The following is a 24,689-nucleotide window of genomic DNA, read 5'->3' on the forward strand; positions in this document are numbered from 1 at the left end:
CAATTTTGAAATTTGTTTTTATGTTAAAAGATTTAAAGTTAAACAAAACAAATTGACTGTAAAGTTAAGTTTTTTAACGGTTCCCCCAAAATTTGTTTTGATAGTTATGGCACTCATTTATTTAATTATGAATGTTGTGGTTTTTTTATTAATTGAAGAACACTGTGATTGTGTAGTAGTTATAGTTTGATACTCCTTTGTGCTGCGGGGTGGGAATCAAGAAGCTCAGACACCTGAATGGCCTGTTTTTTTTTTGTAGGCTGAGCTGACAGGCAATTTTTCATTTGCTTGTTTAAAAATACAGACATTGTTTTCCTCTTACCATTTTCAAAGCAGAACTTTTACTTGTGACCTGCCTTTACACCACAAAGGTCTGAATAGTGCCGAGAATTATTTAACTGTGAACTTACAGAAAGAGATTTGCTGCACCCCAGTAGCTTTTAAGCCTAACTCTCAAAACTACACAAACAACCTTTCAAGTTGTTTTTTTTTTTTTAGAGCTCTGGGTCTGATTTTGACATTGAGTAAGTGATTTCTCATCATGTGGGTTTCCAGTACTGTTAACTCCACTGTGTATGAAAAACCCCACTCTGCAGCTTTTTTTTTTTCCAGCTTTCTCTCAACCACTTTCAGCTCACTGGTCCGTGAGGTTGAGTTCCAACAGCTCTCACCAGACCCTCATATAAACCATGGGCATTTCCATTACACGAACAATAGGTCAAATGTTTGCTACCTACTCTGTCCAAAATGATGGGGGGCAAGAGTGCCATTGACTTTTGAAGAAAGCTGAACAAGTAGCAATGTCAGCAGAGATGTCATCGCCCCCTAGTGGTCCAAAATTGCTTAATGCACCTTTAAAAGACTTTCATGTAGGATAGAGAACGCAGATGTTTGGGAGTTTCCCTGTCTACTGTTGTTAAAGTTAATGAGACATAAATAAGCTGATGTACTGATCTGCTAAACTGATTACATACCATATGTCGTGGAACTATTAAGGCTTGAACTAACAGTGATCATGAAAAATGATAATTGTAGTCTGAAACTTCAGCTTTAAGAAGCCAACACAAATCATTCTGTCAGCCACCGCGAAAGAGATGGGGCCCTGTCCTCGGAGCACCTGTCCTGCAGTTGTCAACGGGAACTGAATGTGTGTGTGTGTGTGTGTGTGTGCGTGTGTGTGTGTGCGCATCCAGAATGTGGGAGTATATCTTGATCCACAGCAGCTGCCCCTCAAGCACAATGACAAGCACACTCATTCAAACACTCTTTGTGTAACGTAGAATAGAATCAAATCTGTTCTATTTTCAGATGCAGCCAAAGCCGATTTGTTGTTTTTTCCCCCTCTTCCATCCAAACAATACTTTTTCCTAATCACATTAACACAGTTGAAGTGAAAAGTTGAATAGACGTTAAATGAGCACTTTTATCAGCAATCCTGCGTGAATCATCATTTTCTCTTCACACTGAAATGTTGGGTAAACTGAAATGACATTTGTGAGGCAGTTTGTAATCATATTTCCTTTATTAATGAGCTTTCTGTACGGACGTCAACGTTCTTATCTCACTGGCATTTCATTATATTTAAGAGTGTTTATTAAAAAGAGCTAATCAGACGTCTCTATGCCAACATTAGCTGCTTCTTTTGACAGAAAAATGCCACAGACTAAGTGACATGCTCACCTCTATCTGGGCATTTTTTTAAGTAAGGATCCCATAAATAGAGAAAACAGGTAGAATTAAGTCCTTATGGATGAATGTCCCATTCAGCCGGAGAGAATATGCTTTACAAAGGAGGCGTAGTTGATACACCCGTTGGCATCCTCCTGTCCAGCCATTAGTCGGTCCACCTCGTCTTCCGTCATCCTCTCTCCCAGTGTTGCGAGGACATGACGCAGCTCCGCTCCCATGATGGTGCCATTGCCTTCCTTGTCGAAAACCCTGAGGCCCTCCACAAAATCCTCAAAGTTCCCCTGATCTTTTGCACGGGAGATATGTTGCAGCATCGGCAGGAAGGTCTCAAAGTCCACCATTTTGGTGCTCATGTCCTCTGGACGTGGTTTCCCGAGCACTTTGAGGACATCCGCGTTGGTGGGGTTCTGGCCTAGAGCGCGCATCACGTCTCCGCACTGAGCGAATGTGATCTTCATCTCGCCGGTCGGTGTGCGGTCGAACAAGAGGAAGGCCTCCTTGAACTCTTCGATCTGGTCGGCGGAGTACTCAAGAGTGATGCTTTTGGGATCAAAGTCTGGTTCCTTGGGTGGCTCAGGCAGTGGCTCCGGAGTTGGAGCGGGCTTAGCAGCTGGCGCTGCATCTTTCTTAGGCTCTGGCTTTTTAGGCTCTGGTTTCTTTGGTTCAATCTTCTTTGGTGCCATGTTGTTAAAGGAAACAGAGGTGAGCGGGTACTTGCTGAGAAACAAGCAAGAGTCTGAAGGGATTGGAAATGATTCCGGAGCACAGAGGGTCACCTCCTCTTCTCAACCTTTTATATGTGCTTTCTCTGGGGAGCAAGGTAGCAATTTCCAACAGCACACTATAAAAGGAAGAAACCCGAAATAGATGCCCATAGCAAGTGATGTCAACATAAGTATTGTTCTCAGCTGCTGTCATCTAGCCGACGGGGCTATTTGCTGTCATTAGCCAGGGTCCAGTTGCATTAAGCTGAAAATGCTCTGTCTCTCTGATGGACAAAAGGATCAGAGCAGAGTCAATGTATCAGCCCATGAGGTAGACAGACCAAAATAGCTTTGCTGGCTAACTGCGCAGAGTCCGGGAATCACTGCTTTCTGGACAGCAGACTCACAAGTAGTTAACTACTTCATGTCAAAGGTCTCAGGGTGGATCCTCACACTCTGGGACTCATCATGTATTATTTTTATCCAATGAGCAAGGCATTGTCCTGTGAGAAAAGAAGATAGGGCTTAAGGGAAATGCAGTCAATCAGCCCTAGAATTTATGCTATGGCTTTATAGGCTTTAAGAGACAGAAGGTCTGCCTTTTTTTTAGTGAGATATGTGTTTGGATAGTATCATTGCTCAATGATACATTTGGGGATTTTAGCGATTTCTCATTACCCAGATAAATGATGGCTCGCATTTTCCTCCTGTCACTGAGCAGCTTAGTCTTCCTCCGTATTTAGGAACCTGGCAAGCCCTCACAGACCCTAAAGAGACACTTAATTATTGCTTTATTAAAGGCTGATGTACTGGAAAGGTCAACCATTTCAGCCCGTAAATGTTGGAAATGCGTTCAGTGCCAGCGTCAATTGGAAGATAATGTGTTGTTGGCTGAAGGTGCCTTATTAGAGCAATCAATGCTTTTTCCAATTTACTGTACACTGTAGCCAGATAACTGCTTAGCGGTTAAATACAATGACATCTTTCAATTTCTTCACATGCTAATTTTGTGTTTCCACCCTTACCTCATTCAAATCAATCAACAATGTAGGCGCCACCCTAACTTGAATTTTTGCACATACAGGGCCGTAATAAATCATGTTAGATTTTCAAAATAAAGCTTGTTAACAAATGTTCATTTTTTGACTTGACTTTCCAACAATCATTAAAGTGGTTCTGGTAGTTCCGAATATTTATCAACCAAAATTAATTGGTTTGGTGTTGGGGGAAAAAAGTTGAGTCATGGTTTGAGTTTAAATAAGTATGTATGCTGGCAACATAACTAAGGTACATTACATTATTATCATGCTGTGTATAACCTAATTAAAATACGTATGTTACTGGTACATATGTTAAATGCCTCAAAACCAAGTTAACATTGACCGTCTGTTTCACAAAGAACCCTGGACTCCGATAAGAGTTTGCATGCTTGTGTTCGCCCCCTAACCTTGACCCCAAGTAGACTTCACGCTCTTCATACTAAGAAGCCACCTGACTTGAACGCCACATAATACAAGACCCCAGGTCACTGCTTCCAGACAGGTAATGCCACATGTGTACAGCAACAATTATTGACGCTTTGGAAACTCATCGAGCAAGTCCCCTTGCCCATCTCTATGTACAGTAGACTATTTTGCATGGTTACAAGGTGAAAGCAGGCAAGCCAATTCCATAATGTGTCTAGAATATAAATACATAATATGTCACTTGGCTTTATGCAGATGACTGCTCCGTAATACCCTCTAGTGCATGATAAATGAACCAACAAAACATTCATTCCATTTACGGTAGGGGGGGGGGGGGGTGTATATCGGATGTCGTTCTGTGTCACAATTTTAATCATAGCAGCTTTAATTTTATGCATGCATCATAGTTTATCAACTCAGTTTAAGACAGCTAAAGCCTGTCATGCGATAATCACATTTACCCTTCTCTATCTTTATGCCAGTCCCCCTTGATCCGTCAATCTCCAGCTTGAAGTCCTTGGACAGTGCGGTTGAAGTGTGCAAATGTGTGTGTGTGTCTGCGTAGTTGCCTTTAGTCTAAGATCATTATCTCCCTTCTCTTTGCTTTTGAGGTCACATGGCGAGTAAAACTGACAGCTAATTTGTCCTCTTTTGGTGTGTACTCGCATGTGGGTCTGTGCACTGTTGTGTCAGACAGAAACAAAAGAGTTAGACCTGCGAGAGAGGCCGAATGGTGTATCTGTACTGACAAGTCATGTATGTAAAATCTAAGGGATTTCCCTTAGGGCTACTACTGTAAGAAAAAGTAGTGATGAAACGGTCCAATCTTTTTCACCATTTACTATCCTCCTCACTTGGATGGGGCACTTACTGCTAATGATTACTGTCATTTGGCCCACCAAGAGGTTCAAATTAATCCATATATCAATCATACTAGCTCTCATAATAGTACCTTGTGTTAGGAACATTTTTGTCCTCCCACACTCAGTTACAGAAGCGTCTGGTTGGCATTTTCAAATTGGGATTGAATAGACCAGTGTGAGCAACATGACATCAAACAATGGTACCACAGAGAAACAAACCATTGCAAAGGCACTTTTGAGGCTTGACAACAACAAAAAACTCTCTGGAGCAGAAGCTTTGTCAAGCTGTCACTCGGCTGTACACAGATGTGGCGCTGGCTGGCTGGATGGGTCGTGGAGGGACAGACTTGTTATTGTTCCTGTTTTCCATCGAACTTCCCACAAACAAGGCTTCAATCAGTACACTGCTATTGCAATGATTGGACCAGTCGATTACTGCTTTCAGCATCTGACCTCAAACAACGGGTAATTTTATTGGCCCCTCACAACTTTAAAGCGCTGTCTGTACACGATGAACAGAGCTATTTTAACTCTGATATTGAAAAACCCATACAAAAGATTTAATTAAACTTTGTCAACATCACTATTTACTAACTCTGCACCCCTGTTGTGATCAAGTTTGTACGATTTGTGACATTTAGACAATTTCACAGTCTGCTGTTTGCACATGCACATTTTCAACTTGAGTGACACACAGCTTAATAGGAAAAAACAATCTGAAATGATTCTAAAATAATGTTGTGCATGGAAAAGCTGAAACTCTGACATCAGTCAAATCAAAATAAGACGTTGCTTGTAGCTCGTGTGTTCCATAACTGGCAATATTGACAGTAAAATGGCACAAATACAGTATTAAAATGCAAGCGCCCAGGCGGGCAGAAACGAAATCGCAATTTTGAAAATACGTTGAGAATAAATAAACATTGATATGACAGAGACTCATAGTTATGTCAAGGAGTTGACAACAAAATTGAGCAGGAATACAAGCTTGATGAAAAACCTGGATGAAGGTGTAGTCGCGCATAAAGGGATACGTTTGAATTATTAAAGTACACATAATCACATTTACTGCTCTGTCCCTCTCAGAGACGGCTTAGTCAACATGCCAGCCTTTCCGTTAAACTGGTCCACTGCTGCATTCCTGACTGAATGTTGATGCATTCATGCTACATGGATTTATAATGTAAACAGTGTACTCTTAACAAAGCCATGTAACCAATAACAGTGTACATTTATGGAATTGCAATATACTGATGTCAATTTGACCACCTTTCCACATTGTGCGTCATCCGCACTAATACAATTATGGTCTTTACAATAAGTCCAATTGCTATGGGTAATATGAGAAAGATTACTCATAGCGATAAGCATATGACGCATTACTTATATTATTTCTAAATCTAATTCTAGCCATGTAGCCAATAACAGTTTAAATGTATGGAATTGCAACATACTGATGTCAATTTGTTCACTTTTTCACATCGTGGGTCATCCACACTAATACATTTTATATCTTTACAATGACTCCAATTGCTATGGTTTACATGACAAAGATTACTCATGGTGATAAGCATATGGTGCATAAATTACAAATTATTATTTCTAAATCTAGTTCTAGCCATGTAACCAATAACAGTTTAAATTAATCGAATTGCAACATACTGATGTCAATTTGCTCGCTTTTACACATTGTAGGTGATCCGCACTAATACGTTTTTTTATCTTTACAATGAGTCAAATTGATATGGGTAATATGAGAAAGATTACTCATGGTGATAAGCATATGACGCATTAATTACAGATTCATATTTCAAAATCTAGTTCTAGCCATGTAACCAATAACAGTTTGAATTCATGGAATTGCAATATACTGATGTCAATATGGCCACCTTTCCACATTGTGCCTCATCCGCACTAATACAATTTCTGTCTTTACAATGAGTCCAATTGCTATGGTTTACATGACAAAGATTACTCATAGTGGTAAGCATATGACACATTACTTATATTATTATTTCTAAATCTAGTTCTAGCCATGTAACCAAAAACAGTTTGAATTCATGGAATTGCAACATACTGACTTTTTCACTTTGTGGGTCATCCACACCAATACGTTTTATATCTTTACAATGAATCCAATTGCTATGCGTAATATGACAGAGATTACTCCTAGTGGTAAAACATATGACACATTAATTATTTATAGATCTAGTTCTAGGGTACTTTTTTAGCCCCTTTTAGCCCATAGTTTTGGTTTAACAAACTGCAAACTCCTCCTTTATCAACCCACTTAACAGCTTGTAAACCAAAATTAATCAAATAAAAGAAGCTATTATTTGGTGGTGATGTGTAAATCAGCTTGGGGTCGAGTTCTTTTGGCCACCACTGGTCAACTAAAAAAGGATAAAGAAGATGTGACTTCCCTCCCTTTTTCTATGAAACAATTTTGTCCACAAAAGCTATTCTGAGATATTTTGAGCACCAGAAGAAAGGAAATAAATCTAAACTGTATCCAGTAAATCCCAACATAAAGTCAGTCATTCCCATCCCCACTGGGAAGCTCGTGTGTGTGTGTTTGGCGTGCTCGCATGCCTCTGTTTTTATGATGGTCTTCAGAGTGTTTGTTTATATCTGTGTGACCAGGCGAGGAGAGGGTGGTCAAAGACAGCGAGCCCTTAATCCCTGAGATAACACTGGGAATGAGGGCAGGCAGACCACTGGTCTGGTCTGGGCTAATAAAAGAGAGCGTTGGAAACAGCGGTTACATTCCTCCTATGGCCCTGGCCGGGTGTGACTCAGACTTGAAAGAATCAGTGTTTTGTTAAGTGGCTAAAAAGGGAAGCAGCCCTGAGCCCTTTCTTTCCTCTGGAGCCCCATTGGCTGTGATGCATTTGGAATTATTTCAGTAACCTCATGTAATGAAAAGAATACAAAATGTATGATTTTTTTCCCCCATGTGTGGAACATTTTAAAATTCAATTTTATTCAACCTTGAAGTAAAAAAAAAAAATCTGGAGTCCCAAATGTTGAAGCAGCTTCTGCATTTCAACATTTATGTGATGCTAAAAAGGCTCCCAATTCATGAAATCAATACGTTCAGAAGACCTATAAACAGCATGGCAGTTGCCCATCAACATTCAATTATGTGTTGACAGTGAGGTATTTATTGCATAAACATTAGTGCTTTCCCTCTACAGCTGCCACTCCAAAGAACGAAGCCGTTTTTCAGAGCAACTTCTAAAGTGAATTAGCTTATCGGAATTCATTTCTCTATCTTGCGGTGACCTACAGAGTATAGTAAACACAAAACTTTTCCTATGCACCCAGTCATAATATTGCATTGGTATAATAGAATGACTGTTGCAGGAACCAGCTTGCAGACATCTGTGTAAACAATTTAATTAAGACCATGTTTGATAAATTATAGCTGGTGAAGGCACTGCCTGTTCTAATACTTCAGTTTCTTAATTACACCAGACATCCATGTGTTCATTCGCTCTCGCCTGCCCCGTACTCTTCCCCCACCCCCTGCTCTCAATGATAGAAATTGAAAAACTACAAAAGGGAAAGTGCATTTCACACTCTACTGAAGCAAAGCAGGCAATTTGAAATTAATCAAAACACAATAAGTTTACAACATGATAAAGAGGCGCTGTATATGGAATGAGGGGAGTCAATTTGTGATACTCTGTCCTGTGCTTTATATTAGAACATTTAAAATAGTAGTTTCCGAGGATTGCATTTGGACTGAGGTGAGTAATCTGAAATATTTACATTAGAAAAAGACAGAATATAAATTTGTAGTTATCCTTTGCAGAAAATGGAATTTCCAAATGCCCTTTGCACACATTAACACCAGACAGCACCTGTCACTGCAAAAATAAAAGCCCTAAAGGGAGATGAATTATGCTACTTCCATACAGACAGTTATATATAGAGGCAACCTTTGTTATTAAAAAAATCAAAGTAAACCTCGAGTGAAGCCAAGCATTGAATGTCAGCACTCGTAACAACAATAGCACTGACTTAACCCGGTGAACCTTGAATCAGAGAAGAGCACATTTCGTGCTCAGGGTCAGATTATCATGAGCGATTCGGACAATCAGGGGATCTTGTTTCCTTAAGGAGGGGAGAGCGGGATGAGAGAGAGGTCAGACAAGTTCAGAAATCAAGCGGGGCCATTCATCCCATTCAGCAAAAAAAACCCGACACGGTTAAGCAATGGAATATGTAGATATTTTAGGTGTAAACTAAACTAAAAGTAAGCTGGGGACGGTGCTGATTACAAGATGACCCCGTTTTTAAAGATTCATTTATTTGAAAAATACTTTTTTTTTTTTACCTTTTGAATGAAATGACGTTTTGAAAACTCTAACATTTAAGTGTCACATTTAAATGACATAAAATGCCATTCAAAATTGTAATAAATCATTCAGCATCCAAGTGAAATCTATTTACAGAGCAGTCTTGAAACAGCTGGATGACGGCACACTCACACACTCTCTTGTCAGTCTGTTGGAAGCGGACGCTTTGAGGACCACGGATCGATTTTCTCTGTTACCATCTGTTAGGTAAGACTATTAGCACTTTCAAGATGCGCCGACCCGTTGCGGCATTTTTCCGGGCCTGGGTGGGCAGGTTTGCTCCTGGGGGACTCCCAGGGATTCCCTTAACCAAGGTGCGGAGGACGAGGCACGAAGCACTGCGGCTAGCCGCTGGGCTGTGCGGCGCAACTTTAGCCCGTTAAAATAGAGGTTAGCTGGGGAAGATGCTGGTGATAGGCATGTAATATTATGTTGGAAATCATACCTTAAATGTGTAATTTAAACAGGAAACATGATTTAATGCTAAAATTAACATGGAACATTTCAGACAGACCTTATATACTCTTAAAACTTTTGTTTCTTGTCAACTCTCTCTAAGGTAGCCGTGCCTGTTCCAAACAATAGCTGGGAGATCACAGTGCACATCCCCCCCTAGTAGGAATGAGCACTATGCCTCCTTCTCACAAGCTTGGCTAGGAATCCTGACGGGGAGATTAGGGAAGTTTCCAAGCTATTCGTACCCCCTCCTTTCTCCCCCCCTCCCACCTATTCTCCACAGAGTACTTGGCTTGGTGGCAGAAATCCTCTCCTGTTCAGCTGGACCGGTCTATTTCCGATGTGCCTCTGATGCCGTGTTTGGAGCGTGTCTCTGAATGGCTTGTACCTGTTTATCCCAGCAGCACACAGGCTTATGGGATGTTTTCCTCGAAGCTTACCAGGTGCTTTTCTCAGCTGGAAAAAAAAAGAAAAAGCGGTATGTTTAATTCAGACCCTTAATCCCGGCAAAAGTGGACCAAACATGTCCTCGGAGTGCTTTTCACTATCGTACACTAAAAACGTGGAGTCTTAACTTCAGCTTTTTTGCGTCTCCTGTAGTTTGTCGGTTTGCTCCTCTCCTCTAACTGTGTCTGCACTCACATGTACTGCTGTGTGACAGCACAGAAAAGCCAACACACAAAGCAGACTATATTTGATGCAGAAAACAGGTTTAATAAAGCTAGCATTCTCTGTAATATAGAAGCTATATTAACTGAAAAAAGGTATAAAATCACTCCTAGTATTAACACAGAGTTGGTTTGGCTGCTGGTGAAATATTGATATGATTCATTATAGCTAATATGATTACTGAGGCAATTCTATCTGAATTTGTGGGTCAGTTTAGATATCTTAGACCTTGTTTTAACCAATATGTCATTAGTTGTACATGTGTAAGTGTGACAGATTTGTTTGTTTGATAATAAAATGCATTTTTCAGTTGTTGGTGTGAATTCATTGTTTATTTATACATAATTTTTTACCATTTGTATTCACATACCATCAGAACTAGAAGGTAGCTTTTGATTTGTGAGCGCAGTTTAGATGTTTTGTTGTAAGAATAACAGCTGTTTCCTCACTGCCAACGACTGCAGATCAAATAAATGTAAATAATAACCGTCTCGAATCCAATTTGGGATCACTACGTGGAAGTGTAACAAAACTAGATGTGCAGTCAGTGAACATATAAAGAATGATGAAAGAATGATGTTGGCTGCTGTGATACATGGAGATATAGAAATCATTATTATGTGAATTTAATGATACAAAATTTATACGTGAAATCTGCAATAGGAGAAAGAATATAAAAAGAAAAACAATGGAAAAATTTTGGAATTTGAGATGGAGTTAAGGCAGAGACTTAGTCGCGCTTACATCGCACACAAATGTGACTTGAGGCACTATAAACACAATATAAACAGTATAAACACATTCCAAGTCCATGTGTCAAGTTGTGACTGAAAACGCTCAGGCAGAAGCAATGTTCTGCTGTGCCTCGAGCAGATGCCCAAATATAGATTTCCTTCACTTTGTGACATCACAAAGTGAAGCTCATGGAGTAGTGTCTGAAACCTGGCGTTCACAGCAGACTGAGACTTTATTTAGCAGGGGATTACTCCAACATACTTTCACCTACAGATTTGAAACTTCACCCACGTTTAGTATGGACATCCAACATTGTAACATTATAAACATGTCTTAAAATGTGAAACAGAATAATACCCACTCTTTAAGGCCTAATTCGGAAGTGCTATTCAAAAGTTATGAGCCCAAACATAGTGGTTAACATGGGGTCAGTTATTGTTTTTCTAACACCTACAGATTTGAAACTTCACCCACGTGGAAATCCAGCATTGTAACATTATATATATGCCCATCCTACAGTCTCGTCAATTTTAGCTACCCTCCAGAAATAACAAAATAAATAAATCATTCATAACCCTCAAAAATAGCATTGCAAAGCATTCTTTTGAAAACTAAAAGTGAGTTTTGGGCGCCGGTTTAGCTCAGCGGTTAAACCGGCGGCCATATACAGAGGCTACAGTCCTCAATGCGGCGACCTGGGTTCAACTCCTGCCTTCGGCCCTTTGCCGCCTGTCATCCCCACTCTCTTCCCTTGTTTCCAACACTATCCACTGTCCTCTAAATAAAGGCATGAAAAAGCCAAAAAAACTAAACAAAAGCGAGTTTATATTGGCCTCGTTCCATTATTTAACCCCATCAATAGAAATACATCTCCTTTTAATTTATTTTTTAACTTTAAAATTGACAGGGACTCGAGGTTTGGGACTCGCACTCAATCTTTTTACTTTGGCGCGTTAACATAACAAGCTGGATGTCATTCCCTCCCGTCATGCGGAACCACTCCACAGATGACGCCGCGGCGAGCACTTCAACTTCAGTTGCTACGGTGCCATTGCCATTTTTTTGTCATATCTTTTGGCTTAAATAATTAATGCAAAGCCTGAACAAAAGAATCACAGAACGCAACGTCTGCGGGAGGGAAACGTAGGATGCTGGATCGACCACATCAAACTCTATCAGGCACCTGAAAAAGCACCCAGATGGGTCAGTCAATTTGCAATCATGTTTAGCTCAGCTGCATCAGCTTATTTAACATTTGCTTGCTGCTAACGTTAACTTGTTTGCTGAATTATATATTTTTTGAAAAGATGAGTGTTTGCTTGCCAATGCTGGATTGGCTTTGTTATGAGTATAAAATTCATCCACGATCAGCTGCCAACGAGAGAAACACCACTTTCATTATTATAGTATAGTTATTTATGAAAATGTCTCTACCTCTATCCTGAGAATTTTATGTTCTTATTATTTATTAAAACCATCAGAGGACCAGCAAAAACTGACTTGTGTCCATCTCTGATTGAAGGGCAGTGAAACAGCAAGACCTGGAGGAGGAAACACTAAACAAACAGGAAACACCACCTTCTTATTTTTAGCGAACCTTCATCAGCTCTCTGAGCCGTCAGACACGGAAAGCCAAAGCCCACGCTCTCCATTGACAGTCACTGTTGGAAGCGCTCGTCCTTCTCGAACCACCGCATCTCCTGAGGCATACAAGATGAGAGGGGGTCAGTTGCCGGGCAACAGAAGAAGCAATCATGTACATAAGCCGGTCTTTGACAAATCTGGGGCTTCGTCCAACAAGGCCAGTGACTCTGTTCAGCTGTAGATGTGACCACAGAGCAGGAAAGGGGGATATTCATGCTTCCATGGGGGCGAGAGAATATTTACCAGACGGTGGATGATTCTAGTGAGGAGATAAGTGGTTTGAAACTTGTGAATTTGCATGCTGGTCAATTAGCTGTTATAGCTTTTACTGCAGTAACTGTAGAAACACTGCATATTGGATCTTTGCATAAATGTTTCAAACTGCCTCGGTTTTTCAACAAAAGCCGTGCGTATCTGAACATTTCGCATCAAAACGCATCCATTTTCTACATTCAGTTTTGTTTTTAGTGCTTCCATTTTCTAAATTGCTTCTCCTATGCAGCATCGTAGGGCACCTGGCCTATCCCAGCATGTATGATAATGTACACTCTGCCAATCTATTACACACACACACACGCACACACACAAGACAAACGCTGCCCTCCACTCTCATGCGCAATTTAGAGTTTCTAAATTGCCTTACAAGCAAGTCTTCTTAGTATGGGAATAAAAAACAGAGCACCCGGGGGAAAACCCAAATGAAAAACGTGCAGCATCCACACAAACATTCATGAGATGAAAAGGAGGTGGAAATAGAAAAATGTCTCCCAGAAATAAGTGGTTACTGGATCTTATTTAGTGACAGCCGTCATGTGAGGCTGCAGCATATGGGTAACATTAGATCTTAGCAGAGAATAAGCTCTACATAGAAATGTAGAATCTGTAGGCAGGGGCGTGGATTTTAAGTAAGGCAAGTCTTCTGGTTTCCGTTTGTAGTACGCTTGTAGTCCGAGTAATATTGACCAATCACGTATCAGCAGGCTGCAGCGTATGCAGGAAAAACAGTTTATGTGGAGAGCAAAAGCAGGCGACACGTAATGCATCCATTTAGCTTCTTAATCATCTCTATAAACAGACATCTGCATGCTAACAGCTAACAATCTGTTCTAGACTAAAAATGCAACTTGAGACAAATTCCGTCGACGCTGAGTCACGAAAGCCGTTCAGATTTCCCGACTTCATTGAATGCATCAGAAATGATCGTAAAAGTTTTCTGCTCCTCTTGAAGACAGACACACGGTCACTTCTCAAGTTGCGTACTGGACTGTAAAACAATGCAGCACGCAGAAACGGAAGTCTTGGGTGGAAGTCGTTTATTGCTAATCGCTGGCTACACTGGACACGCCCGACATGTTCACTGTCGTCCCCAGAGGCCATGACGTACAGAGACTTCCGTCTGCTCTCCCCCGTACTTGTCAACTTGCTTTAACTGTGAATTATACTGTTAAAAGTGCTTGTGGCTGGACAACTATTAAATTTTCCAACAGCAATGCATTTACAAATGAGTTACCATGCATTTTTAAGAGGATAACATGGATTTGGTCTTCCATTAACAAGGCTCTGTGCCCCTTAACTGACTATTTTCAGAGTAGATTTGGTGAATTATTTCTGCTAAGTGGAAAATAAAGAAGGAACATGTTTTTCTTTCACCAGCGATATGTTTTGCTATTAAGTCTTCAATTTACATGCCTGCCCCGTCTTTGCGGATTCAAACAGCATTACGAGCTATAAATTTATCGAGAACTAATCAGTCCCGCTGCCCTTTACCAAGCTGGAGATGGACATTATAAATGTCACAAAGATAAAACACTTTAATTATCTCGGACTTGAATGAATTGCTTCATTTGGGACTTCTGTTGGGATGCTGCATCAAATTTGTATAGTGGGTTAACCTGCCAGTATCACATCACGCCAAAATCTTGATCATTAAAAAAATGAATGTGTTTCATCAGACATTTCCTATGCTCTGTGCTTTCTTTGGCACCGTTATACTTTGAATAAATCTGCGCTCGTTCTCACTCAAGTTTATTTGGCAAAGATTAAGAAACTGTGCGGCCAAGGAGTGTTCGACTATCAGAGTCTTTTGTGCTGTTTTGCTGCATCGCACACTTTTAAAAAACGACTTCATTTTCTAAAAAGGCAAGCTCTGTAAGCAACGGGTTTTAAAATTGGGGAATTTGTGGATGCCTTTTGTAATATCCCCTTTTACAGACATCGGCCTTACTGGTTTATAAAACGTAAGCAGCAGATATTCAGATCACATACCCCAAAGCCAAAAGGAAAGTGAACTTTAAGATACATTTTTGGATGACTTTATCAGAGTCCTGAAGTGAGTGTTGAAAAGGTTATTTTGACCTCTTAACGTCGTGCACAGAAGCAGCGAGCCTGTGGACACAGTTACAAAAGGATTTGCCAGAAAATCCCTGACACTAAATTTAGAAATGATCAAATGAATAATGTCATGTTGGCCTTTAGGCTGTGTTATAATGAAAGCCCTATGTTCACTTATCAATGACAATTTAAGACTGAACATTTCCAAACAACAGCCTCTTTGAACCACAACATTTGTACTTTTAACTTTAAAGGGGGGGTATTATGCTAATTTCAAGCTTCATGTTTCACTCTGTGATACCTGTGGAGTAGCTTAGCATAATTTACAGTTTTAAAAAAAACAAACAATTTTTCTCACACTGGTGCTCTGTCCAGGCCCTCATACAGCCTCTACCTGAAACGACTCGGTCAGCTCTGTCCCTTTAAGAAACCCCGCCCTTACAAGCCCGTGTTTGAGGCACGCCTCCTACCCTGTGGCCGTGTTACAGAGTTGTCGGCAATAGTAAACTTTTTCGACTTGAAATGTCCTTTGTGAAAAAGTAAACAACTTGACGAGCAGAGCCTTTGAGCAGTGTAAAAAAATGTCCGAAGCAGACTGAGCTGCTATGTGGGCGTGTCCTTGATCTGTGCCAGGGGCAGGAAGTTCTGCTGTGTCTCGGGCAGATGCCCAAATATAGAGTTCCTGTGAAGAGTGAAGTGTCTGGAGAGGTCCGTCTGAAACCTGCTGTTTACAGCAGCCTGCAGGCTGAGACTTTTTTAGCAGGGGATTACTCCAACATACTTACACCTACAGACTTGAAACTTCACCCACGTTTATTATGGACATCCAACATTGTAACATTATATACATGTCTTAAAATGTCAAACAGCATAATACCCGCTCTTTAAGGCCGAAGTGGGAAGTGCTATTCAAAAGTTATGAGCCCAGACATAGTGGTTAACATGGGGTCAGTTATTGTTTTTTTTTTTTACTCTTTGTAATATTTCGCAGTTTTGCATTGATTCTATTAAGAATGCTAGATGACAACACTTTCATAGTGACAAGTAGATGAGCACGAGGAACCTTGGAATCGAGCCAAATCCAGACAACACAGGCAGAAAGCGAAAGTTCCAGTATTTATTGAAGGAAGTAAAGACACATAAGCTCATTGGCATTGGTAGCAAGTCTAAAACGGAACAAGCTGAGATTCTATAGTTAACAGGAAAGGGGCACAGTAAAGGTGAAGGCTGGCAGGAAGGTGCAGGTACAGGTCCAGGTTTCAGGGTAAAGGGTGCAGGGCACAGGGCGCAGGTTGCAGGTTTCACGTGTCAATGGGTGCAAAGCTAAGCAGCATTGACAATCCTGTCCTGAATGAGCAGAGAAGGGCTTAGAATTCACATTGCAGTGCTGGTCAAGGAAAGTAGAAACAGGTTAACAGGTAATAAGAGAGTCAGATGACTTAAACAGGTGGGGAAATCTGAGGACATCAGGTTCATGGAGAAGATTAATGCAGGGGGCCTGGGGATTTGACAGGGACAGGAGGGCAAACTGGGTAAAATAAAAGCAATTTATCAGACATTTGGACTTGCAGTGCTCCTTCCATACTGCTTTATAGTTTGCTACCTTATCGTAATACTTTCACTTAGTTCCCGGACACGGATATTTAAATGAACCAGTAAAACAAGCACCAGCAGAACTACACAATGTATCAAATCTTGCATGCATTTTCTATTCTATAGGTGAATGTGGTCACTCTTTTCAGGTGTTGGTTCATATACATTTTCTGTTATGCATCGAAGACTTATAGGGTACATTATGAAACCTTTAAGAGTCTCATCCACTCGGCATCACATAGTGGAATGGATTAAAAGCAGAGGCTTAATTTGAATATAGCACATGCTAGACAAGTGGCGTCTGGATGCTCATTTAGAGTCAATTTTCTCTGTTTTCATAACCCGACGACAGAGGCACTTGCAGTTATTTAGCATCTCAGCACATGTACAAAACACATAAAGCACATGAGAACATAAACAATTTGGATGAAGTGGAGAGACAAATCAGATAAACTGTGCATACTACTGACAGGGTACCTACATTTTGGCAGGTACTGGGGCTATATCAATCGCTTAGAGAGTGAGATTTTTTATTGCACTAAATGGTACGCACGAGTAACAGCTGGGGCCACTGCATCAAAATGTAATGAGTGCATGGATAAAGACAGGGATTATGATGAGAAATACAGAGGCCTGCTGGGATGTTACACCTCTCAAAGGTAGCACGGCTGGATACTTATATATGTCTGCCGTGGGTGTGTGTTGGGATTGTGTAGGAGAAAGAGCTAAGTATCTGAGCCAATCAAGTAGTCATCATTATGTCCTCAAACCATGTGGTCAACAATTATTTTGTGAACTTATGTTGGTGAAACTCTTCCTCAAGTTAGGGTGCTCGTTTTAGTCCATTTTTTAAAGAGCCAAATGATGAACAAAACATACAAATCTTACTTTTGATTACTGTTAAGTACCATGGGTAGTATATCGTCCACCCAACGCAAAGCGTAAGTGTCATTGCTATCTTCCACCTGGCACAGTCGTCATTTTCACGCCCAGCGCCCACGTTGTGCAAGTGATCTTGCGGCATCATTAGCGCCTATGGGCGTGTTGGTTTTGAAATGAGGTGTCAGGCAAACGGGTGGCACGTTGCTATCTTGAGACAAAACCTGGTCTGAAGTGTAAAGTCTAGGGTGCAATCTGTGTTTGATATTTTAAGGGCGCATTATGGGCATACATCAACAAGTTCACAACACGAGTCTGCTTGTCATTCACACGGGGTCGCACAGCAGCACTTCTACCAATCTGCTGAGAAGTGCAAGAAGACGTGGACGAGCTCACCGCTGCCTCCACTCACACCTGCTTCAACTCGGGGAGATTCCTGCTCGAGCCACAGAAGCACAGAAGCAGACACACACTCACACACACGCAAGTAAGAGGTAAATTTATCACCATATTCAAACATAACTACATGCGGCATCGACAATTGTGCCCACAGATATTAAAGTCTCAATTACGCACGCAGGAGACAACACAGCCATGCGATCCAGCAGCAACAATAAGTAAATAAACATCTAAAGTCTACTTGTCTTTGATGATCATCACACAGAACTTTATCAACATAAGATCCTGTCCGTCTGGAGACTTAAATCATTAATGCTGTGCCTCGTGCATGAATGTACACAGTGTGCCTCTTTTCATTTTCGTTTCTGATGAACAGTGGGATCGCTTCAATGGCTTTAACATCACTCCGTGCTTCGACATGTATCGTACAGTGACCTGTGTTTTTTTCTGTGTGGTCAAGGACACAGTGTAAACAAATAAGTTGAATATGCCGGTCGGAGGCTATTTATGTAAGAAGAATGATTGAAATCTGGCGTGTAAATAGCAACACGTCTACCTGCAGGTGCACCTGGCTCTTAAAGGGAATGACAGCTTACACTCTTTGCTGACACTCTGCGGCTTGCGATTTGGTTTGCGCCCAGGTTGTGCGCCGTCTAACTAGCAAAATTGGGTCAGACACGCCCTAAATCATTTAGCGGCATGCGTTTCAGATTGTCCACTTTCCGCCCTATATGTTTATACATTTGTAGAACTGTTGAATACAATCAATACCCCACACTCCTGGCCGTGCTGTTGTACTTGATATCAGCATGGCTGTGCTGTTATTCAGTACAACAGCACTCCCTCTTGTGGGATATTGCTCAAATAATGAACACATGTAAAAGTCCATACTAATAGTCAATAAAGTTTGAATGAAAAGTCAATACATATCCCCATTATATCCTCCATCATTTAATGTAGATATGCCACACTACATCTACTACACCACTATAAGAATTGGTTTGATAAATTCAAATATTCATCTGGCTATACCCCAGAATAAAAATGGAAATCTGTTATGTTTATGTTGCAAGATACGCACCATTGCTGCAACAGAAGATAAGATACATATCCAGACTTATCCACATTCATATACATCTTTAGATCCATACATAATGGTTATACTTATGGAAATGGCCCTTGTCTGCAATTATGGACGTCTATTGTCAAAAGGAGAACAAAAGCATCTTAAACAGTCTGAACTGTGTAGTTACTGTATTTATAGGTATGTCACACTGTTGTCCAATGCTCTCCATTCTTTTTCCTTTTTCATTCCCCTCTCCCATGACACAATGTACTTCAAAAGTGACTTCAATTCAAAAAGACATTACTATCCCCCTCCAGAGTTTTACCAGTCCTCTATATATAAAGCCCAAAATACAGGTGATAAAAATGCCATGATGTCTCTCTTTTTTAACCCCTGGGAGATGTTTTTATATGCTTCTGAGGATACCTGATGAGGCGGTCATGCCTAGCCGCTGGGAAATCTTGTGTGGTGGAACCTGGCTGCGGCCTCCGGGTGTCAAATTTGTAGCAATAACCATTAAGATTGACAGCGAGGACAGCGGGAAAGTATAGGCTGTGCTCAATCTTGGTCCTGCGCTGACAGGAAGGCAGCACGTAATTTAATAAATTCTTCAGAGAAAATCAGGAAAATGTGAACAGGTGTGTCCCTGCAGGAGAGCCACCTCAATCTTTGGCGAGGTCTGGAATCCGCACCTTATGTGGAAAATAATTCAGTTTGTTTAATATGAAGTGAAGATACTCTGCAGGATTGGGTTTGGGAGCTGCAGCTCTATGAGCTCACTTTATGACCCATGGGGATAAAAACTTTAGTATCTCCAGAGAAAACTATCAAACCAGTGGGTTTGGCTCCTCTTGCACCTTCGACAGCCCTGGTAATTTTACGACTGTGCTGCGGACTCCCACAGTAGCAGTCAGTGCCATTAACAGAATATGGCCATGCTGTGCCCTGCTGCAAAGCACACAGACGCCTCCCCCCCCCTCCCTCCGCCACATGGTTTTATGGATACATAACAGCACACACCCAACATTCCCTCTATAGGCTTTGTGACCCACATGGTTAGTGTTGTGAAATACCTGCACAGCTCAGCAGCACTGACAGCATTTAGAGCACTTGGGAATTTATTTCAACAAATAAGCAGCAGGGCCAAGCACCTGCAGTAAATATCTTTAATAATATGCCTCGAAGAAATGGTTCGGCGGGACAACTGTGACAGCAGCCTTTAATATTGAGCTCAAGTTCAAATATATTTGCCATATTACATAAATAGGATATCAATTGGGTTGTGCAAAGATTCTTAAAAGCGATAATAGACTATAATGCAGACTTATTTGAGGGAGAAGGTGTTGGAAGTGTTTACACGGAAGCTAATAGAATTACTCCGATATAGCGATTTTCAAGCGTTCATGTACTTTGTGTGAAATCCTTCAAAGATACACAAAGAGAAAAGAAAAAACTGGATTGAATTGTATCATGTGATGAGGACATACTGATACCACATTATGATAGTATGACCATTTCCTTCAGAGTGGCTGATACATACAACACAACATCTACAGTCTTAAAAGGAACACAAAAAACCACATCAACTGCTTTCATAAATGCCACAACTGAAACTGAACTGTACTTAACCCTGCAGCCTACATGCACCATTGGTTACCAGACACCCACGTTCAGTGCAAAGGTAGAGGATAAACAATTTAAAAGCACATTACTGAGACGGCAATTTGGCTATAATAATTACGTTTCATACGCATAAAGAGCAACAGCTACTTTGCACAGAACAATTGATCTTCCATCAAAGGCAAGCTCGCCTCACTTAGCTGTGCTGCCAAGTAGAATGTTTATACTTAATTGTGGGATGGATAAATTGCTGATCATGAATTTTAACATTCCACTGATAGTGTGACATGATACCACTAGTATATTGTAACCTCTCTTTGTTATCTATAAAATGTGTGAAGTCAGGGTTGAGAGTCTTGAACAAGAAGTTCGCTCTGACATGAGCATTTTACCTTTAATTATAAAAAGCCTCACTGGTTCTTATTGTGATGTTTATTAACTACCTAACTATCTATTTATTCTTTATTAGATGCTTGCTAGCTTACTTCAACAACTGTTTTATTGTTGGCTGATAACCACACTATATCACGTTAAAAATACAGTCTGGAATCATTGACAGGGCTTACTGGTTTTTATTGTTACTTGTATCAACTAGCCAACAAGCTAGCAGTTTTTTAAGAGTTGCTTGCTAGCTTACTTGAGCAACTGCTTTATTGTTGGCTGATAGTAGCACTATATCATTTAAAAAATACAATCTAGAATAAAGGAGGGGGCTTAGGCTACTGGTTTATTGTTACATTTGTTAAGTAGATAACTAGCTAGCAAGTCTCTACATTGATGCTAGCATACTTTACCAACTGTTTTATTGTTGGCTGATAACCACACCAAAGCTCTTTAAAAATACATTCTGGAATCATTAAGGGGCTTACTGGTTTTCATTGTCATGTTTATTAAGTTGCTAACTGGCTAGCAATTCTCTACTAGATGCATGCTAGCATACTTTAACAACTGTTTTATTGTTGGCTGATAACAACACCATGTACTTTTTTTTAAATTTTCCATTTTTATATGGGGCAGATTATTGCGCTATTTTTCACCTAGCTATTCTGTCTCACTAGAAATTTCTATCTTAACATTCTTTTGTAGCATTAGCCAGTTAGTTAGCTAGTCTGTTCTCCATTACCCTCTGCTTCCCTTCCCTCTCTCAGAGGTTGTGCAGAGTAGCAAGTGACTAGAACAAACTGCAAAAAGTAGACAACAAAAAGAAATCTGATTATTAACTCGCCTTAATTCTTGATTTCAACTCTCCAAAAGGCAGTTTTTCAATCCTGACCACATTTATGGTGGCCTCTAAAGGACCGTAGTGAAGAAGGTGGAGAAGGTGAGCTGGCCCCAGGCACAAAGATTTGTCTCACTGTGGTTTCTAAGATGGTGGATTGTAGAATGAAAAAAGATTGTTACTCATGCATGATAGTTTTAAAATAGTAATACTTGTCATGTCACATATGATGGCGACAACATTCTGCTTGCCTCTAACTGACAACCATCAATTCACCAGTGCGGAATAATAAATAGGCTCAGTTCATGAGACCTGCACTTTTCTCCTCACAACGAGGCCATGACGTGGGGACAGCAGATATGGAAGTTTTCATATACAATTTAAATGTTTTATCTGTGCTTGGAATGATTGTTGCCTAATATATTTTTAAAATTACAGTGCTAGTAGCAGGGCTCACCGTGGCAAAATTGAGGGAACATTTGGGGTATTAAAAACCACACTTTAGGTGCATTCATGCCTGTGACAACATGATGCAACTAGATCCTAGTAATATGGTTTTGGAAGCAGAAAGCAGCAGAGAAAACAGCTGAAAAAAAAAAAGTAGGCGATATACTATTGAGATGCATGGGAAAACTACTGACAGTATGAGTCAGAGGTAAAGTTGTATAAATGAGCTTTACAAGCAGTACAATGGTTTCGACAGTTCTTCTCTATCCTCCACAGATTGGAGCATGCTGTCCATGGGGGAGTAGAAATCCTCTTGGTGTACTACTTTGGCACGTTTCTGTGCAACACGTTGCCTCTGCAGCTGCACAAGGCCTCCTATTCACCATCCATCTGCAGCTTTCAGGGAGCTTCCGTTCACGTTGTTGTGAAGCATCTATTGTGTCACCACCATTGTATCTCACAAAAACACAAATTACAGGAAACAATAACAAGAAAAATTACTAAAGCTGGCTATATGTGATTATGGGTTGATTTGTTGTTTCGATAAATGACAAGTAATTCAGAGTTTTGGGCTAAGAGAATGGCTGCTCGGCAGGCCCACTTGTTGATGTTTCTTTGACCAATTATTGGTGGGAAAAACAAGGAGCAGTTAAAACGTCTTCATAACTATTCTTAAAATCAGCACTGAATTTATCAGCATGGCTTGGGATAACAATGCAGAGGTGCCTTCAGCTGACGCCAACTTAATTTTGCCACGAGAAGTTGGGCTTTGAATAGTTTATTTCACTTCCTTAAATATTAATCTCCTTTGGTTGATCACAAGGAAATTCAAGGAAAATTCCAGTACATGTCAACCTAGCATATTTTCCATAGATGGATTATGGCATGGGCAAATAGGGCACATGCCCATGGCCCTGAGCCAATGGGGAACCCAGGGCCTTTTGTTTGTTTGTTTTATTTGATGTTTGAATAAAATTGTTGGATTTTTTTAAATTTTTAATTCAACTTAAAATTACATGGACATAATGACATAGGTTGCGAGGTACATTAACTTTCTATGTCATGGTCAAAATTACATTTTGAAAATGGAGAAACGTCTGCTCAGCAGGTGTGGCAAAAGTCAAACTAAAGAAAAAAAAGAGATGCTAAAGCTGCCGCTTTGATAAATCAAATGTCCTTGGGTGCGGCGCCAGCTCTTTAATTAACCCTTCCTTCTAAGCTTAATTCTTTAAGGACTCAAACAGAAGATGTGTGGTCTGAGTAACAATTTAAAGTACTAAAGGAAATGTGCCACATTGAAATGGAAAGAAAGCTACTAGCAGCCTGTTGCAACACAGCCAAAATAGTTGATTCTAACACAAGTCCCGTCTCTGACAAGGCAAATAGACAATCCTAGTTTAGGATTTTGGGTTGGCACTTGGGATAGCCAATCAGATTCCAAGGGAGGCCCAGGCCACCCCTCTGGATCTGCCCCTGGGGACCTGGATGCTAATGCAGCGCTGGTTGTGGGTCGCCCCATGCAATTGTGCGACCAAATGTTTGTACTTGGTGAGGGTACACGCAGTGTGCGTGTGCTACGCCCATTTGCGTTTGTATGGGGCCCATTGTGAGTTTGTGCCCAGGGCCCGTCGTCATGATAATCCATCCATGCATATTTTCCCGTGTGGCAATTCTGACTCTGTGGAGTGTGGCGAACTCTGCACTCACCCACGTGGTGGTAGAGATGCAAGGGAGGTTTAGATTCATCTTGTCTTTACTGAACTAATGTTTTTCTTATCAATAAACATCAGATTTGACAGGACGATCACGTCTGCTGCTGTCCAACCGTTTCCTGAGAACAGCATCCCAGGTGTGGGACAACATATATGCCCACTCGCCCCGGTGCACTGTCCTTCGGACCCGTTTCCAGATCTTAATGGCCTCCCTGATGCAACGTTGGTACTTGCCATCTCTGAACGAACGGCTTTGGCCTTTTCCCAGTTCATGATATGGTTTTCCCTTTTACAGCGGTCCGATATGGCTGATTTTAGGTTTTCCTGTTCTGCTTTATCTTTTATTGCTCGTGTGTGGGGAGGCCCACACCTGGGATGCTGTTCTCAGGGAAATGGCCTGACGGCAGTGGGCGTGATCGTCCTGTCCAATCTGATGTGACTCTACTGAGGAAGACTGCAGGAAGACAGCAGTCGAAACATGTCAAGGTTTAAAAAAACACCTTAAAATCATTGTCTATTGCTAAGAATCAAAAATAATATATTGGCTTCATATAGAGGAAGTCTTTCATTCACTTGATTGGCAGGTTTCAGAGTTGATGTTGGTGGCTTGTCTCGCCTCACCTTTGCTCAAATTTGGATTTTCTAGTTTCTGAAATGGATAAAAATGACAGCAGACACTAATCCATAAAACAGACTTCAAAACATCCCCTCAAAAGCATAGTGTGCTATATTCAAATCTATTTATACTTTTTCCACCATTGCATTAAAACTAAGAAAGTAATCCCAACAAAACAGTCATTCAGCGTGCCTCCCTCTCTCTCTGAACAGATTCA

At 40.8% G+C, this 24,689-nt stretch overlaps 1 protein-coding gene across 1 annotated transcript; it reads right to left on the reverse strand.

Moving 5' to 3' along the window:
• Positions 1–1,518: 1,518 nt before the first annotated feature.
• LOC138601825 (myosin light chain 4-like) lies at positions 1,519–2,465 on the reverse strand. Its single transcript, XM_069673071.1, has one exon. The coding sequence runs from the start codon at positions 2,370–2,372 to the stop codon at positions 1,764–1,766; it is 609 nt and encodes a 202-aa protein (XP_069529172.1). The 5' UTR covers positions 2,373–2,465; the 3' UTR covers positions 1,519–1,763.
• Positions 2,466–24,689: the final 22,224 nt, after the last annotated feature.

Source organism: Semicossyphus pulcher, unplaced genomic scaffold (genome assembly GCF_022749685.1).
Source record: "Semicossyphus pulcher isolate SPU_LCO1_2020_fin unplaced genomic scaffold, fSemPul1.0.p SCAF_22, whole genome shotgun sequence".
NCBI classification, from domain to species: domain Eukaryota; kingdom Metazoa; phylum Chordata; class Actinopteri; order Labriformes; family Labridae; genus Semicossyphus; species Semicossyphus pulcher.